The following is a 16,428-nucleotide window of genomic DNA, read 5'->3' on the forward strand; positions in this document are numbered from 1 at the left end:
GGCACCCGTCGGGATTCTTGTGTCTCCAAATGCTCTTCCGGATAAATTGCTGTCAGGATACCAGACTTAAATCGCTGATGTAATTGTATAATTATACTACTTTATTAGTCGCAGTTCGTGTCAGCATTCGGAGTTACCGTGCGCTAACGTGATATGCAGAAGATGTTGAACTTTTCAGAGCACGAATGAGAACGACTTGAACAAAGACCTCTGCATTAAGAAGTCAGCTAGCTGCTGTCCCCAGTGAAGTCTGTGTGCTTTCGACTTAAGCGAGAACATTTAGCTAAAACTTGATACAAATGGGTTTAGGTTTCGAGTTCCAGAGTTTTGCTTAGCTGAGTTCTATTTGTAGAGTGTTGTATGAAATAAGTACGTAGCAGAACGGAAATAATTTTCCAGAATATTCTTCCCTTTCTGAGTCTCGAGCTCGCTACTCCTTATGTACTGTGCACTCAGTCAGTGCAAGTTGCAAATGACTGAATGAGGCATCATTTGCCTTTCCCTGTTCAATCCACACTGTCCATGTTTCATAGGCTGACACACAACCGCTTTCGTCCCGGTAAAATGGCCAAACTGGAAAGCCTGAACTTTGACAATCTGGCCCTTCGTTCTCTGCCGATTGACCCAGAAACCGAGAACTTCACCAGGAGTGTCAAGGGGGCGTGTTTCTCCAGGACCACCCCTGACCCGGTTGTCAATCCAGAGACGGTTGCAGTTTCCCTGCCGGCTCTCCACCTGCTGGATCTGGACGAGAAAGAGTGTGACAGGTCGGAGTTTGCCCAATATTTTTGCGGGAACAAGCTCTTGCCCGGCGCAGAGGTGGCTGCCCATTGCTACTGTGGACATCAGTTTGGCTACTTCTCTGGCCAACTGGGAGATGGGGCTGCAATGTAAGTTATCCTGTTGACTTTTTCCAGCAGCAGTAGAGTCCTCTGTTGATGGCCTACTCTCAAGATTCCGTGATGGATACATCACATGCACGCATTGACTTGTTTTTACCTTACTGGTATGGCACAGACAAATTTTTATCGGAATGTGCATCTTTTCCATGATGTTTTTCTATTTCTTTTCACTCAGGTATTTGCAAATATAAAATTTAAATCAGTCGATTGGTATCAATGTATGTTGTGTAGGATCAGTTGATCAGCATTACTGTGGTACGATCGTTTTGCGCTGTCAGTTTATCCTGTGTAAAAACTCGGGCATTACTTCCCGTTGTTGAGACAATCTTTCACCAGGTGTGGCAGAATGATTTTCAAAGGGGTAGGCTGTTGTGAGCTCATCACACATTAGCCATTCATTGACTGATCCACTAAGTCCCATCCTGTTATTGGACCTGCCAAAAAAGGGGAAGGGGGAGCCCCCGTCGCGAAAATGGGGGGAGGGGCCTTCCCCCTGCTGCCGCTGCCAGTGTCTTCCACAACCATGAATTCGAAAGAAAAGGTGATTGGCTGATGGCAGAATCGTTGGCAAATCGTGCGACACGAGTGACAGATTAAGTAAAGATTGATCAGAACCAAAATATACAAAATAATTTATACTTTGTGTAAACCAAGCACTATTTTAAAAACAATTGTAGCCCGTCAAGATTTGATGACATTCAATTCAAAACAGTCTTCTGCATTGTCAATTGATTGTTCATTTGCAAGTTTGCAAGTGGAAAACTAAACTGGCTCATGAGTGAAGCATATCAGTTGCCTGATGGTATATAGAGGATGATCCTGTATACCCAGACCTTCCTTTGTGATTCTTTTTTACAAATGCGAGAGATGATTTACTGTCTGTGTGTATGTCAACTTGCCAAATTTGCTAATGATTGCATTGCATCACAGGTACCTGGGAGAGGTAATAAATTCGGCCGGTGAGCGTTGGGAGATTCAGCTCAAGGGAGCAGGGCCGACCCCTTACTCCAGGCAGAGTGATGGGAGGAAGGTACTTCGCTCCACCATCAGGGAGTTCCTGTGTAGTGAGGCCATGCATCACCTGGGTATCCCTTCAACACGAGGTGTATATCAAATCTTGTTGTATATGGCAGTATTTGTTATGTCCAACTATAGCATCTGTCCCAATTACAGTTGGGACTGTCCCAAATGTTGTATAGTGTGAACCAGTGTGTGCCGTAGCCTGTGCCTAGTTTTTATTGGTATCTTAAGGCCTTTTCACACGAGTGCTGAAACCACACATCTGCGACAATCAGTGCCACAGTGTCTGTGTCTTACGACGTGTAAGATTTCTTTGCGGGCTTTCACATGGTGCAATGTTTATCACGTAACTGACGTTCCTCGTTTTGCCATGATTTGCAATTGTGGTCAAAGGTTAAATTGCATCGCTGGTACTTTGCTATGTTTTTAATGTTAGAATCATGCGGTACTTGCAATTTTCCCACCATGCATTTGTAGGCAATGCGTTCTTCATGGGATTCGATCGTTCATGTAGTTTATTGCGTGTCTGTACTATGTTCCGTTCTGCTAGCCTACATGCTAGATTAGCAGTCCAAGTGGAAGGAAGATGCAAAGACCTTCCATTTTTCGACATCACAATTTGGAGTAGCCAACCGCCATTCTAGAAGATGTCAACCAATGGGTGTGCATACGTAATGAGATTCAACTCAAAGGACCCTTGTGACGATCACATGCTCTGCATTCACATGGATGATCGCGGTGATCATTACACAGTTTTTGCATTGATGCGAAGTTTTGGAGGAGGTCTCGATTACCGCGACAATCGCTCGGGCCCTGTGCTATAACCGTGTGATTTTTTGACAGAGGTCGATCTTCACATTGCGGTATCACTGCAATTGTAACATCAATGTGATTTCATAGCATAGGACCTTTGTTATCGGTGCTCTTTTGAAAAGGCCTATGGATGAAATGCCAGGTTGGCATGTTTTGGATGAATTCTATCAGATGTGACCTGCAAAAATCCGAAGAAGATTGAGAAATTTGTGATGCTTTAATTGGGCCTGTCCCAACAGTAGTTTGGATTGATGTGATACAGGTAGTTGGGGATGTAATGTATGTAAGTTCAACCGACTGTATATGTGCCCTATTAAATCAGTTCCATTCTGCTTTTCAATTTTAGCCGGTTCCTGTGTCACCTCTGACACCAAGATTGTTCGGGACGTGTTCTATAGTGGCAATCCCATTAGAGAGAGAGTAACTCTGGTCCTACGAATTGCACCAACATTTTTCAGGTGAGAAAATTTGTTTTTAAAAAAGACTTTCTTTTTTTATCACAAATTAGACTTTTTGAATAATTGAAAGAATGATGAACAAGGTAATATGATAAATGATACCTTGGCTCCTGACCGATTTTACACTTAGAAATCATTTTGGTAAATGGAATGTGACAACATCAGGATCATCACCAAAAGGAAATTACCCAGCCCCTCCGCAGCCCCACCTGATCCTGCCCAACACCATCCCACCCCACCCAACTCCACCCCACCTCACTGCACCTCGACCCATCTGACCTACCCCACCCTGCCCAATCTCACCCTGCCCCTCCCTGTAGCTTAATGACAGACACTGCTTACCTTTCTACTTGGTACTTTGTTGATACACGTCCACGGATTCTCCCGTCAAGGTCTTCTAATGGTGTTTCCCCCATCAAGAGCTTTGAAAATTTTGCACTGCTCAGTTTCACTTTGAAATTGGAACTCACGACAGGTACTCCCAACATTCTTCATCTCTAGATTTGGTTCGTTTGAGATATTTAAGCCTGTGGACCGGATGACTGGTCGTGGTGGGCCGAGTGTGGGAAGGAAAGACGTACTGGAACAGATGCTGGAATATGTTATCAAGACGTTTTTCCCAGAGGTGAGTCAATCAGTGATGATGTAGCTTGTTGATGATTTGGTTTCACAATGGCAACAACTTTGGCATGGCTACCTCAGTTTCTTGGTGGGTGAATTTGTTCTTACTTGAAGAATTACTAGATCTTATTTTTTTCTACAGGTTTGAATTCTGTTAGATTCAACAGATGAACTACATAGTAATGTCCCAATAGGCTGTGTGGAGAAGCCTTGGATAGGCTTAGTGTTAAACTGTTTCATTTCTTTCTTTGTTAATTAGATCTATGAGCAGCAGAAGGATAACGCACAGGAGCGTTATCTTGCCTTCTACCGTGAAGTCATCAAGTTAACAGCACAGCTTGTTGCCAGATGGCAATGTGTTGGCTTCTGTCATGGGTAAGTAAGCAATACCAGAATTTCACAAGGAATGCGATATACACCGGGGCGACTACTGGGTGGGTGCTTGTCCTTGTGGGTGTGAACTGCAGAAGGGTGCTGAATGATGTACTTTGATGTTGGCCGACTGTAGGATGCTCCGGAGTTGGTGGGAGGTGGGTCCCAGGTACGGTAGACATACTGTGGCGGTGGGAGTTTGGGGGGCTTTGGATGAAGGTGACCCTAATGCCATTGGGGATGGGGGACTTTGGGTATAGGAGACCCTAACGTCCTGGGGGAAGATTTGGAAAGGTTGATACATTGGTTGCGGTAGCCGTTCATCTTGAGGGTGGACTTGATGTGGTGGAGTTCTTGGCGTAGGTTGTTCTGGTCGCAGATCTCGTAGGCTCTGCAGACCAGGGTGCGGTTGACTGAGGTCTTGATGGCTGGGTGGTGGAAAGATCTTTGGTGCAGGTACCGTGGTGTGGGTGGGCTTGCGGTGGACACGGTGGTTGAGGGTGCCGTCTTGGTTTCTGGATTGGTGAACATCTAAGAAGGAGAGGTGTCCGTCTTGTTCTTGTTCCATGGTGAACTTGATATTAGGGTGTTACTGATTGGGATACTCAAAGAATTCTTGGAGGTGATCTTGACCATGGGGTCATATGACGAATGTGTCGTCAACATAGCGCAGTCAAATGGCGGGTTTGAAGTCGGAGGTGAGGAGAGATGATGTTTCAAATTCTTCCATGAAGATGGTAGGACCGGGGATATAGGGGATCCCATGAGTGTGTGCTTTCTTTCACATTGCATGTGTGTATGTCAGTACCTTGGTTTGTACACATGTATCTAAGTGTTCTTTTTGACTTTGTGTGTCATTTTATCATTCAATTAATTTTGATATTTTTATCAATCAATTTTACATAACCTTTTTGTATATATAGTTCCTTGTAACTTATAAAGTTTTAATGTTATAATTGTAAAATCAAACTGAAATTCAGCCTTTAGCTGCAAGAGTTTGGTTAATAAACCATAAATAATAATAATAATGAACACTTTCGTCCACTTGACAGCGTGTTAAATACTGACAATATGAGCATTCTTGGTCTGACCATTGACTATGGCCCATATGGTTTCCTGGACGCCTATAACCCAGACCACATCTGTAACACTTCAGGTAAGGTATTGCCCCGTCAGAGGGATGTTCTCAAAATTGCTTATTTCTGACTTTGTTAAATTCAAGGATTTTGAAAAGTGATTTAATCCACTTGGAATATGCAAATAAGAGCAGCAAAGAAACAGCCGTCATTCAGCTTGAATAGGCTGTGTTGAAGTGATGAGATTGTGCATGTTCTCTTACTACATGTAGATCTGTCTGGATTCACAGACTTCATACTTTGTGGTTTGTAGTTTCAGTTTGGACTCTGGAGAGTAACTCCGAACCTGAGAAAACATTGGGGCTACATTTGCTTCAGCGTCTGCTATTTGCTGTTCGCACGCTCTCGCCATAAGCATGCAGAACCTCGATCTGGCAGCTTTGAACAATAAATATAGCTGGTTCAGTGATTCCTGTGTATGTTGCTTAGTAATTGTTGCGCGTGCTGCATTAGTGACCTCCAGACACCCCTGTCAAGAGCAAGGGACCAGCACTCATTTGGAGACAGCTGCACAGCGCCGGCAACCTGCTTAAGCCAAGTGAGACAGGGGCGGCCGTGGATACACCTGGACAAAATTTCAAAAGGCTGCATTGACGCGATTCTGACGGGAATTTACAAGCTGCCATTTTGAGGCTCTGCATGCCCATGACGGCAACGTGCAAAGAGCAAATGGTGGTTGAATATAAAGCCTGTCCCCATTATTTGTTGGTCACAGACGATGGTGGTCGATACACCTACATCAAGCAGCCGGCCATTTGCCGTTGGAATCTGGAGAAGTTTGCCGAGGCAATTCAGATGGCACTGCCAGTAGACTTGTCCAAGGCAGAGCTGGGACTGTACGACGAGGAGTTTGACAAGTGCTACATGCGCCAGATGAGGAACAAACTGGGCCTCCTGAGGAAGGAGTTACCAGAAGACAAGTAAGGGATGTGTTGGAATTACAGGTGGTTGATACACCTACATCAAGCAGCCGGCCATTTGTTGGTGTAAGGGATGTGTTGGAATTACAGATACACTTAAAACAAAAATACATTGGCAAAGAGCCAACTATTGTAATGGTAATATAATGCCTACATTACTTGGCATTTTTGGGGGTTTTGTTCATAAACCAATCATTTAAAGTCCCCGCAAGTCCCTGTAAGTCCATCACAAGTCATTCGGTCTTAAGCCAATTAATATACTATGCAAATGAGCTGTGATAAAAGCATTCTTTTGTCATTATTCGCCCTCATACCTAAGACTGGCCTTGTGAAAGCACTTGTGACTGGACTTGTGAAGGGACTTGTGAAAGGACTTGTGAAAGGACTTGTGAAAGCACTTGTGACTGGACTTATGAAGGGACTTGTGAAAGGACTTGTGAAGGGACTTGTGAAAGGACTTGTGAAAGGACTTGTGAAGGGACTTGTGAAAGGACTTGTGAAAGGACTTGTGAAGGGACTTGTGAAAGGACTTGTGAAGGGACTTGTGAAAGGACTTGTGAAAGCACTTGTGACTGGACTTGTGAAGGGACTTGTGAAAGGACTTGTGAAGGGACTTGTGAAAGGACTTGTGAAGGGACTTGTGAAAGGACTTGTGAAGGGACTTGTGATGGACTCAAATACAACACTGCTAGTAAGAACTGTAATCAAGTACTAAATCTTCGGACCAGCACTGCTTGAACAATTCTACAAAGTGCTTAGCAAGTAGTTTGTGACAACTTGTCTTTGAAGCTTAGTTCTTCTTCTGATCCTAAAGAGCCTCCCATCCCCTGTGGTCAGAATTTACTTTATAATGCCTGTACTATGTAGCTTTATCCACACCAAAACATATCTGGCAGTAACCTTGGCTCTGGGAAAGTACGGTGCTACAGTTTTGCAGAAACTACAAGAATACTTGAATTTACCAACAGGGCCCTCGTGGAATCGTTCCTTGACACTATGCTCCAGACCCAGGCAGATTTCACCAACTCTTTCCGGTGTCTGAGTCGACTAAGACTACCTGGCTTTCCGGACAGTGAGACGAGTGGTGACAATGATGATGCTGTAATGATGTACCTGCTGGCTCAGTGCAGCACTGCAGAAGAGATGAAGAAATCCATGACACCCCGGATGGATGCCAGGTTAGGGGGACAAGGAGGAGTTTCTTTTGGAAGGGGTTGGGGCTTGGGAAGACTTCTAATGAAGGGTGTTCAAGGGTTTTCAAGGGTTTTCAAGGGTGTTCAAGGGTTTTCAAGGGTTTTTAATTCTTAAAATCAGACTCTGGAGCTGATCTGTGGGTGAGATTTGTCAAGATGTTTCCTGATTTTGGGATTTATCATCAGGATATATCTAAATGAAAAAAAGTCAGCATTTTTTTAAACAATCTCTTTTAAAATCCCGAAAATCCTGAGTATTTCACTGTGATATTTGACATTTGAAAGTTTCTATACCATTAAGCTTCCACTGTTTTGATAGTCCCCTCAATCTCAGGTGATTCCTTTGTTGATATTTCAGTTTCCTCCAAGCTCACCCGTAGGGCCTGCTGTTTGAGAGCCTAAACTGTGGGGGGAGGTTTTCATTACATAAAATGGACATAGCCGATCCCAACAATACTAGAATATTGACCCCAAAATGGCTCTGCATATATTGTATTTGTAGGGGGTGTTCTCATTTGTTACACGGTCCACGATATTCATCCCAACTCTTCTATGGATCAGTCTGTGAAGATGTCATTGCTGTGGTGGCACTGTACTCACAGGCATATTTTTAAGCTTGATTTTTAAGCTTGATTTAGCAAGTAGTTGCACCCCGTTGGTCGAAATGGCGTGCAGTCCTCGCATACCATATGTCCATGAGCATTGAGCAACCTGAGTAGTGGTAACCAATCCTGGTTGCAGAATTACCCTAAAGTCTCCCACATCCACCAGTAGGATTTCATGGGCTTTTGTATGATTCAGGGAGGTACGCCCTAATCCCTGTTACTTTATGTGGAACGGAACTCAGTGCCCTACAAAAGCTCGAAGTGGTGGCGATTTCCTTTAGAGTGGAAGACTTTCAGGCTGCAGGGAATGTTTCCAGTGAGGTGCCTTAGAAAGAGTCAGGATTGATAAACACCTGTCTTGGTTTACCCCACAGAGAGTTGCAGATGATGATGATGTTGATGCAGATGAACCCTGACCTCTTGGCGCAGCTGGGAGGGGGACACAGGCGTCTCATACAGGAACTGGAACGGATGGAGAAAGCAAAGGAAATGAAGGTCAGTTGTCACCCCTCGTCATTCACCATCCAAGATTTGGGGAGGCAGTTTATTTGGGGATATTGATTTGAATACACTGGTTGACACCTGAAAGGAACAAATATTGTACCTCCAGACAAGCCTTCAGCTCTCAATAGAGAGTGGAAACCATAAACAGCAGCACCTCCAGGTTCATCAGAGACTGACGAATCACTTAAGATGGGGGGGGCTTCTTTGTTTCAAGTTTATTTCAATTACTTGTAGTGTGCAGATTTTTCACGTACATGTATTTGGTTTTCAAAGCTTGGTTCATGCGAAATAAAACCTGACAGTATTTGTTGAAAAGTAACATTTCAAACATTAAAATTCCAAAGTTTAACCACTCCCAGCCGGGCGACCCGTTTTCGAGTACATAGGCTTTATATGCAGAGCCGGGGAGCCGGGAACTGGGACTAAAGAGTTGGGCCTATAACAAAAGACCGTGCTCAGCACAAAAGACTGAGCTGCTGGGCATTACCGACATTTTTTCGCTCTCAATAGTGGAGATAAACCAGCCTCGTTTTGAAACAGTATACTATGGTTTGAGGCATTTAGAGTGAGCGGATTACCACCGGTGACAAAAGCTCTCCGCTCCGCTGCACGCTAATCTGGCCCCTATTGAAAAGAGATCAGCAGTACACTGTGCCGGTTTCGGGAACAAAAGAATCTCACGTAACACCGCACAATCTGGTCTCTTCTTCCAAGGCTGCAGGCCTGGCTGAAATATTCAAAAGTCAATGAAGGTAACTGTCAGCTTTAGAGTAGTGCCCAAAGAGTCCTTCATGTAGGTATCAACGGCTATTAAATGAAATGATGAATTTTTGGAGAATTTTGAAAACGGAAGATCTTGAAAAGGACCCGGCATCTTGTCTTGCTCAAGAAAAATCCACCCGGCAGCAAGTGGTTAAGATCCCAAAAATATCCAGTTGGAAACTCTGAAGTTGTGTTTTGTGCTGTTTTGACTCAGTAAACATAACAAAAATAGAAACCAGGTCTCATTTGTATTTACTGAAATGTTTTGCAACCTTTAGAATCTTACTCAGGAAGAGAAAACCAAGACTGACCGAGCCAAATGGGAGGCATGGCTTGACTCCTACAGGAAGAGGCTCATCAAGGAGACAGAAGGGCTGGACAGTGAGAGCGCCCTCGGGGAGTTCAATCAAAAGAGGGTGAAAACCATGAACGCCAGCAACCCTAGGTTCATCCTGAGAAACTATATTGCACAGAATGCAATTGAGGCAGCCGAGAAAGGGGACTTTACTGAGGTGGGTGTGGCCTATGAGAGGGTACAGTAGATAGAGTGCTGTATGGTCTACATTTTTGACAGGCACTAGTTGAAAGGGTCTGCAGGTAATGCACAAGGGTGTATTTTTGAGGGTTACATCGAGCTCACCCAGCGCATATGCACAGACTGTACATTCCTACAGAAATTGGTTGTGTGTGCTTACCTGGCTAACCGCCCTTGTTTCCATGTATAAAGATGCCATCTCTACCTGCACGGAGCGGAAACTCTGCCTGTGTACCATCAAATGTTGAAAGTGTTCAGGGTGTCCAGTACAGGTGAACGGAGATCGCCTCTTGTGTCTTAAAATGCAGTGTGGTTAAATGTGGATTTGAGAAAACTTTAACTGTGGTTAGTTTTTGAAAGTTGATGTTTTTAAATTTTGTCTGTTGGTGCTCAGGTTCAACGTGTTCTGAAGCTGTTAGAAATGCCATACAGTGATACCGTAGACCTTGGTAGCCTGGCAACCAAACAGTCAACATCAAGTGCAACTACGGACGAAGATGCTGGTGAGGCTTTTGTACTGAGTGATTTCACTCAGGTTGTTTGTTCATTTCAAATCAATTTTTACATAGGGTGTTTTGCTATTTATCGGCAAATATGTGTAAACTCTATTCTCAGTGTTTCCGAAGGCTTTGTGAAAAGATTTTTGTTCGCAAGCCCTTGAAAAATGATGAAAATAGAGTTTTATAAATATATGGCCTGGTGTACAAAACACCCAATTTCAAAATAACCTCTCCCCAATATAAAAAAATGAAAAAATAAAAATTGCTTCTTGTAAATTTTAAGTGAGCTTATGTCACTGTTTGATCTGTTATTGAAAGTGACAGGTATATTTTATTTGTTGGCTATTCTTATGAATAGAAGCCTTTAGAGATTTTTTGAGGGCTTCGTGCACATTATGGAAATGAAAAAGTAACCAAAGTGAGCCCTGTGCCCAATTTTTCTCCTGAGTTGATAGGAGCACAAGCAGAAATTGAGAGACTGCTCCAAGGCATTGCTGTCGGCTGGATTTGAATCTTGAACCTTTCAAATGAGAGTCAAGGGTTTGAGCCACTGCGTGGGGTTTTCACACGATTTTTTACATCTCACAACTGCAGGTGCCTCATCATCAGTTGGGTCATGTCAGCCAGCAGTCACGCCTATCAAGAGTTGTGCTGGGTTGGCGTACGACAGCCGACCGCCCCAGTGGGCGTCTGAGCTACGAGTTACCTGATCCTCGTAAACTGTCTCAGTGTTGAAAATGAGGTTGCAGCACAGCACACATCAACATGGCAATAAATGTGTCCCCTTTTTCAAAATTTTGGCTAACAGCATGTGTACTTTGTCAGCAAGTAATTTTGATTTCTGTGCAAAGGTATCACGCCCGAGCCAGGATTCTGGTTTTAAGACTTTGGGCCTGAATTTCTGTGCAAGTTCCTGTAAGCACAAAATTGTGATCATAAGCCCTGAAATTTGTCTGTACTGGTATGATGTTTGAGTTTATGAGCTGCAACCTTTTCACTGAGACTTGCGATAAGTCAGAACCTACTTAGCACACAGCGCACGTGAAATTTCTGAAGGAAAACCTTTTAACCTTACATGATGTTTATTTACCTTTCTTGACAGCAAGTTTTTTTTTGTAATGGGTGTACAATACTGCCATTTCACAATAGTGCACCACCGAGAGTTTGCTACGTGTTGGCCAATCACAATGCGCAAAATTTGTCGACCCAATGCGCGTTTAGAAAGGGTTGATAAATTTGGCACGTTATGATTGGCCAACATGTTGCAAACTCTTGGTGGCACACTATTGTGAATCGCCCGTATTAGAATTGACCATTGTTTGGTGTGTGTGTGTTGTGTGCTAGCCTATGACAACACAGGTACAAATCCAGAGCATGCTGGGATACCTGTGTTTGATAAAAGGTGACTGGTTTATCACTCAGAACCTTATACTGATATGTTCATGAAGAACGTTAAAATAACCAAATATTTTCACCTGGAGTGAAGACATTATGACTGTGAAGAGATTATGACTGCTTTGTGAAGCTGTTCTGAATTATTTTGAATTCTGTAAATTATTTCACTGCTCTGAAGCTAAAGGGGGGTGGATTAGAAATTTACAACTTCTTCCGATGTCTTCTAGTTTAAAGTTTCAAGTTGAGTAATTCCATGAATTTTCTTTCGATTTTTAATTACATTTTAGTGGCTTGTACAATATCCGTGCAAGATCCATATCTTTTGAAGTGATGTAAGTAAGTTTTCGTTCAAAGGGAAATAACTGTGATGTAAAGGACAAATAATGAATTGAGGCTGACAAAATCGTGACAAATTTAATCATCATTGGTACTTTTATTTGGTCTGACTTCGGAACATGTAAAAATGGCTTGCAATGTATGCAACATGTATAGAGATTTTTGTTTTCATCTTTTGTGATTCAACTATATATAAATCCTCCGTGCAGCAAACTACCAAGGTGTACATGTAATTTAAGTGATGCATACTTACATGTATGATGTCACACGGAATGTTGAAGGGGTAACTTCAAGTGGAAATCGTACAAGCAAAATGTAATTTTACTGCCCCACCAAACCAAAGATAACATATATTGACCTAGTATGTGCAGGTGCATCATACTTTTGCTTGGTTTGATGCCACAAATCTAGCTGTTCCAGCTGTTTGAGATTTTGTTTGCCCTTTATAGATTTGTAACGCACAACAGCTCTTACATACGTGTATATGTCATAAATATAGCTATAAATAGTGAAACTTGATAAAATATCAAATGTAGTACTAATTGAACTAAGTACATGATTGCTTATAAGATGCAGGTATTTTACTTAACCACAACGTATCTCTGAAACCGTGAGTGAGACCCATGTTGGCATCTGAAAACAGCCAATTTCCATGCACACAGTGGCTTGCACACATGTTACTCGGCATTGTCTCTGACTAGAGTTGTTATTGAAATGAAGTCACCGAAGTCACCCAATTTCTGCAAATTTGTGCAATTGCTTCGTTTCCCTGAATTAAAATTGCCAGTGATTCCTTCGATTTCAAACAAATACTACAGTATATCCCGTGGCTGTGGTTGTAGACCTGACCTAACTTGGGCGTATGATTACTGACCACTCAGGATGCCTTCTGGTGATAGAATCGTACAATAACTGAACTAATGAACACATATCGACATGATTTGCACTAAAATGCCAATAGCCAGACAAGAGGATTGTTCATTCTTTTTAACTGAGTCCACCCTTGCCCCCAAACATCATTTTGTGCATTAACAAAGCTGAATTTTGGCAAAGTTTAATCCTTGCGCGCGTTACTGTTAACCATGCAGCTGCCAGATACAAGTTATTTTGACAGACCTGCTTGGTACCAAAACTCATTGAAGGCTAAAAACTTGCTCAGGGGAACAAGTTATCAGCCTAAGCTATCCTGCATTTTTCTGACTTGCTCTCAGCTGATTTCTGTGAAGCATAAAAATTTGCTCAGGGCTAAATGGCTTATTTTGCTTAGGCCCCTAGAAGTGTTATGCTTCCAGTTTGCTGACTGACCCTATTTTGATGGCATGAAATTGGAAACAAAGATAGAAAAATGCATCAGATGTTGTTTTTATGTGGCACATAATGTTCCTTGGACATATTTATGCACGCAACTAGTACCCTTTAAAGTGTTCATTTCATTTGAGACAAATCAGCTGGGGAAACAAGGGGGGGGGATTTCCTAGCTACCTACCATGTTTTCGGATGCCATATAATAGGAAGCAGTGGGGAGGGGCAGCTTGTAGCTTTATGAAATTTGGCAGCAGGGCATCTCAACTTACAATCCTCTTCCAACTGGGCCTAACTTTACAGAGCTGTTCAGCAGGAGAAATTACCCCACCAAGAGCATGCCTTAACCCATAACTTAGATTTGTGACCAAAGAAAACTGCCTTCATGGGAAAATTATTCAATTGCTTTAACTAAACTGACCTTGACCTTTAATCTATAAAGTCTAAAATTGATGGCCCTCCAAAAGGCACCGAGACTAACAAAGAAAGTTGGAAGCTGATATGCCCTTCTTGTTCTTCTTGAGTTATGGCGGAAAACCGGTCCTATTTTAACCATACTGACCTTGACCTATTGGGTCAAGTGGCTTTTGAAGAACACCAAAACCAATGTAAATACTCAGTCTGAAGTTGATATGTCAAACACACGAAAGGACAAAGCAAATGTAGCAAAGCCCCTCCAGCTTCACTGGTGGAGCATAATAAAACTTACTCCCAGGGTATCTGAATGATGTTGCGACAACTGTCTTAGGCTTGCAACAAAACTACAACTCAAGAGTAAATACAGTCGGATGCAAACCGTGGTCAGTGAAGTAATTGAGGATTGCAATGTTCAGTAGACATGAACTATGTGACCCAACCCAGGAAAAGAAGCTGGTAGTAGCTTGTGTAGTTTTTCAGGCCCTTTGAGAAATCTTGTGTAATGGAAGTTTGTAGGAACTCCTAGCGACAGGAGTTCATAGATATATGTAATGTAGTAGAGTTCTACTGTAGTTGTAATCAGCTCATACGTTCTGCCAAGACCTCCAAAGTGAACTTAATCTTCTATGTAGTACCATCTCATATCTCCTCCTTGAGTAGTGTGATTGCCACGTTATCATGGACTCCTTGCAGTAAGAGTTCCCCGTCGTAGCTGATGACCTTCTTGCGTTTGGCCGCTCTCAGAGTGCCCACCAGGGCCTCAAAGATATTGGCACATCGGTCGTCATTGAATAGCACTCCAAATGTCACCACCGTCTTGCTATCAGGTCCTGACAAGATAAGATGGTGAGACTTCTTAGCAACAAATAGTGACTGTACAGGGGTATTCCAAGGATCTTACATACCTACATGTACATATCTGTTTGGACATAGCATTGTGATAGATGGACTGATTAGGTACAAGGCGAAATAAACAAAACGTTGTTTCCCGTTGTTTTTTCCTGCCTTATCCCCAAACGGTTGAAACATATTTTTCAAAATAAATCTTACAGTAGACACATAAATATCAGTAAAAAGAGTCCCAAATATTCATCTACCCTCTTGAAAAATCTCTACAATAAAAAAATTAAAAGTGATTTCCTTTTCCACCCCCCCCCCAAAAAAAAAAAAAACTGGAGGAGGAGCTATTTTTTTCACGGCCCAATGTTGGACTCCACGGATTCCTGTGTTCTGGGTGATGAAAAACTTAGAACTAAATTTATTTCAGTGTGACTATTACCGAGGCAGATCTTCTTTGCCATGGTACAATTCTTTAATGGCAGAGTCAAGTTTTCACAGGTTCTCAGAATCACACAAACTCACTACAGAGATGTACTGTCTCATAGTGTCATAGCAAAGTTGACATCCATAGATGCAGTTTCATAAAATGATATCCGAGCTCAAATCAAAGTTTAGGTGTATTTACTCTCCACCAAATAATTCCAAATATCTGTAATTCTGCCAGCTAAGACAGAGTTCCAAACACATATCGACCCTTTAGAAATATACCTGGTGATCCAAGCCGTTTAATCTCCTCTATCAGCATCTTGACTTCATGCTCAACATTCATGATTGATAATTATCTGCAGAAACTGGAAATCCAAAGCGAACTAAAAATTTATTCTTAATAGCAAAACAAAATTCAGAAGATATTCTAAGCGTGAAAAAAGTTGTGTATAAATTTTCCCCACCTGTAGCACTGTTAAGCGCAACCCCGAATCTTGTCCAAATTGATTGCACTCCCTTCTGAGTTGATTATCCAATGAATGAATTTCGTTCATAGGCAAATCAACTCTGGATAAAGTACAATAGAGTTGCGCAAGAATCAAGATTGTGTTGAATAGCACTTCTAACTGGTTTAAGAATGGCAGTTTCCATGATATTCTCATTTTTATAACTTATGATATAAAACGCACTCTCCAATTTGACTTGTCCAGTCTTGTGCCAATTTCTGGAGCATAGTGTAATTGGTGAGCAAAATTTTTATTGTCCTCCACGCACCAGTAGGACCTAGGCCTATCTTGTTTTGTTATTCTAGTTGTGTTTTTTTAATAACTTGTTGTGGGGGTGGGGGATAATTATAGACGTGAATTTCCCGAAATAACTTTTACAGTAATAGAATCGGTATCTCCACATTATGACAAATAAGTACCGGTACTAGGCCTAAGCATAGGCCACATGACGTATCTCAGTTAGCCTAGGCCCTAGTATTAGGCCCAGCTGATTAGTTAAAGTGATACCCTAATCATTTTCAACTTTGTTGCACAGGAAATCACAGAATCGGACTTGTGGAAAGAGTAATGTATCCAGCCACCATGTCTCTCGAATTTAAAAGGCGACAAAATGTTTGAGAGTATTACCTGAAAACAACTTTCCTTTAGTCTTCGTTTAGACGATTTCAATTTTTCCCACGGCTTTTGATACGTACGTACATGTACACGTACTAGGCCTACGCCCCTGTTCAGTGTCGTCTGCTCCGCGTAAAAGTCAGCTGCGAATCTCTTCCGGATCTTTGCATCATGGGATACTGTGATAAGCGCATGCGTAAATGGTCCCGTCGTTTAGCTGGTTATCGATCGATGTCAAGGTTTCAAAAAC

At 42.4% G+C, this 16,428-nt stretch overlaps 2 protein-coding genes across 3 annotated transcripts; one reads left to right on the top strand and one right to left on the bottom strand.

The window, feature by feature from the left end:
* Positions 1-92: 92 nt before the first annotated feature.
* selenoo (selenoprotein O) lies at positions 93-13,427 on the top strand. Its single transcript, XM_022232881.2, has 12 exons — positions 93-890; positions 1,833-2,005; positions 3,082-3,193; positions 3,695-3,818; positions 4,074-4,189; positions 5,239-5,342; positions 6,038-6,242; positions 7,211-7,420; positions 8,415-8,535; positions 9,585-9,818; positions 10,236-10,344; positions 10,936-13,427. Exons 1-12 carry the CDS (start codon positions 481-483, stop codon positions 11,049-11,051), a joined length of 2,034 nt encoding a protein of 677 aa, XP_022088573.2. The 5' UTR covers positions 93-480; the 3' UTR covers positions 11,052-13,427.
* LOC110978124 (costars family protein v1g158749-like) lies at positions 12,150-16,349 on the bottom strand. 2 transcript variants are annotated; one of them, XM_022232862.2, is made up of 3 exons: positions 16,191-16,349; positions 15,340-15,422; positions 12,150-14,621 (listed from the first exon to the last, which is right to left on the bottom strand). In XM_022232862.2, exons 2-3 carry the CDS (start codon positions 15,398-15,400, stop codon positions 14,431-14,433), a joined length of 252 nt encoding a protein of 83 aa, XP_022088554.1. In that variant the 5' UTR covers positions 15,401-15,422; positions 16,191-16,349; the 3' UTR covers positions 12,150-14,430. The 2 variants fall into 2 exon arrangements, with proteins under 2 accessions (XP_022088554.1, XP_086996588.1); XM_087140462.1 differs by lacking the exon at positions 16,191-16,349 and having other exon boundaries at positions 15,340-15,440.
* Positions 16,350-16,428: the final 79 nt, after the last annotated feature.

This window comes from Acanthaster planci, linkage group LG08 (genome assembly GCF_054643075.1).
Source record: "Acanthaster planci isolate LZ-2023a linkage group LG08, COTS_SCS, whole genome shotgun sequence".
Taxonomy (NCBI): Eukaryota; Metazoa; Echinodermata; class Asteroidea; order Valvatida; family Acanthasteridae; genus Acanthaster; species Acanthaster planci.

What these genes read in the sequence shown, in the direction of transcription:
- selenoo (XM_022232881.2), top strand. Translation starts at nt 481, where the DNA reads ATGAGGCATCATTTGCCTTTCCCTGTTCAATCCACACTGTCCATGTTT. An exon ending in AAGGAGTTACCAGAAGACAA is followed by an intron (nt 6,243 to 7,210) that starts GTAAGGGATGTG and finishes ATTTACCAACAG; the next exon opens with GGCCCTCGTGGAATCGTTCC. An exon ending in AGAAAGCAAAGGAAATGAAG is followed by an intron (nt 8,536 to 9,584) that starts GTCAGTTGTCAC and finishes TGCAACCTTTAG; the next exon opens with AATCTTACTCAGGAAGAGAA.
- LOC110978124 (XM_022232862.2), bottom strand. Translation starts at nt 15,400, where the DNA reads ATGAATGTTGAGCATGAAGTCAAGATGCTGATAGAGGAGATTAAACGG. An exon ending in TAAACGGCTTGGATCACCAG is followed by an intron (nt 14,622 to 15,339) that starts GTATATTTCTAA and finishes TTATCTTGTCAG; the next exon opens with GACCTGATAGCAAGACGGTG.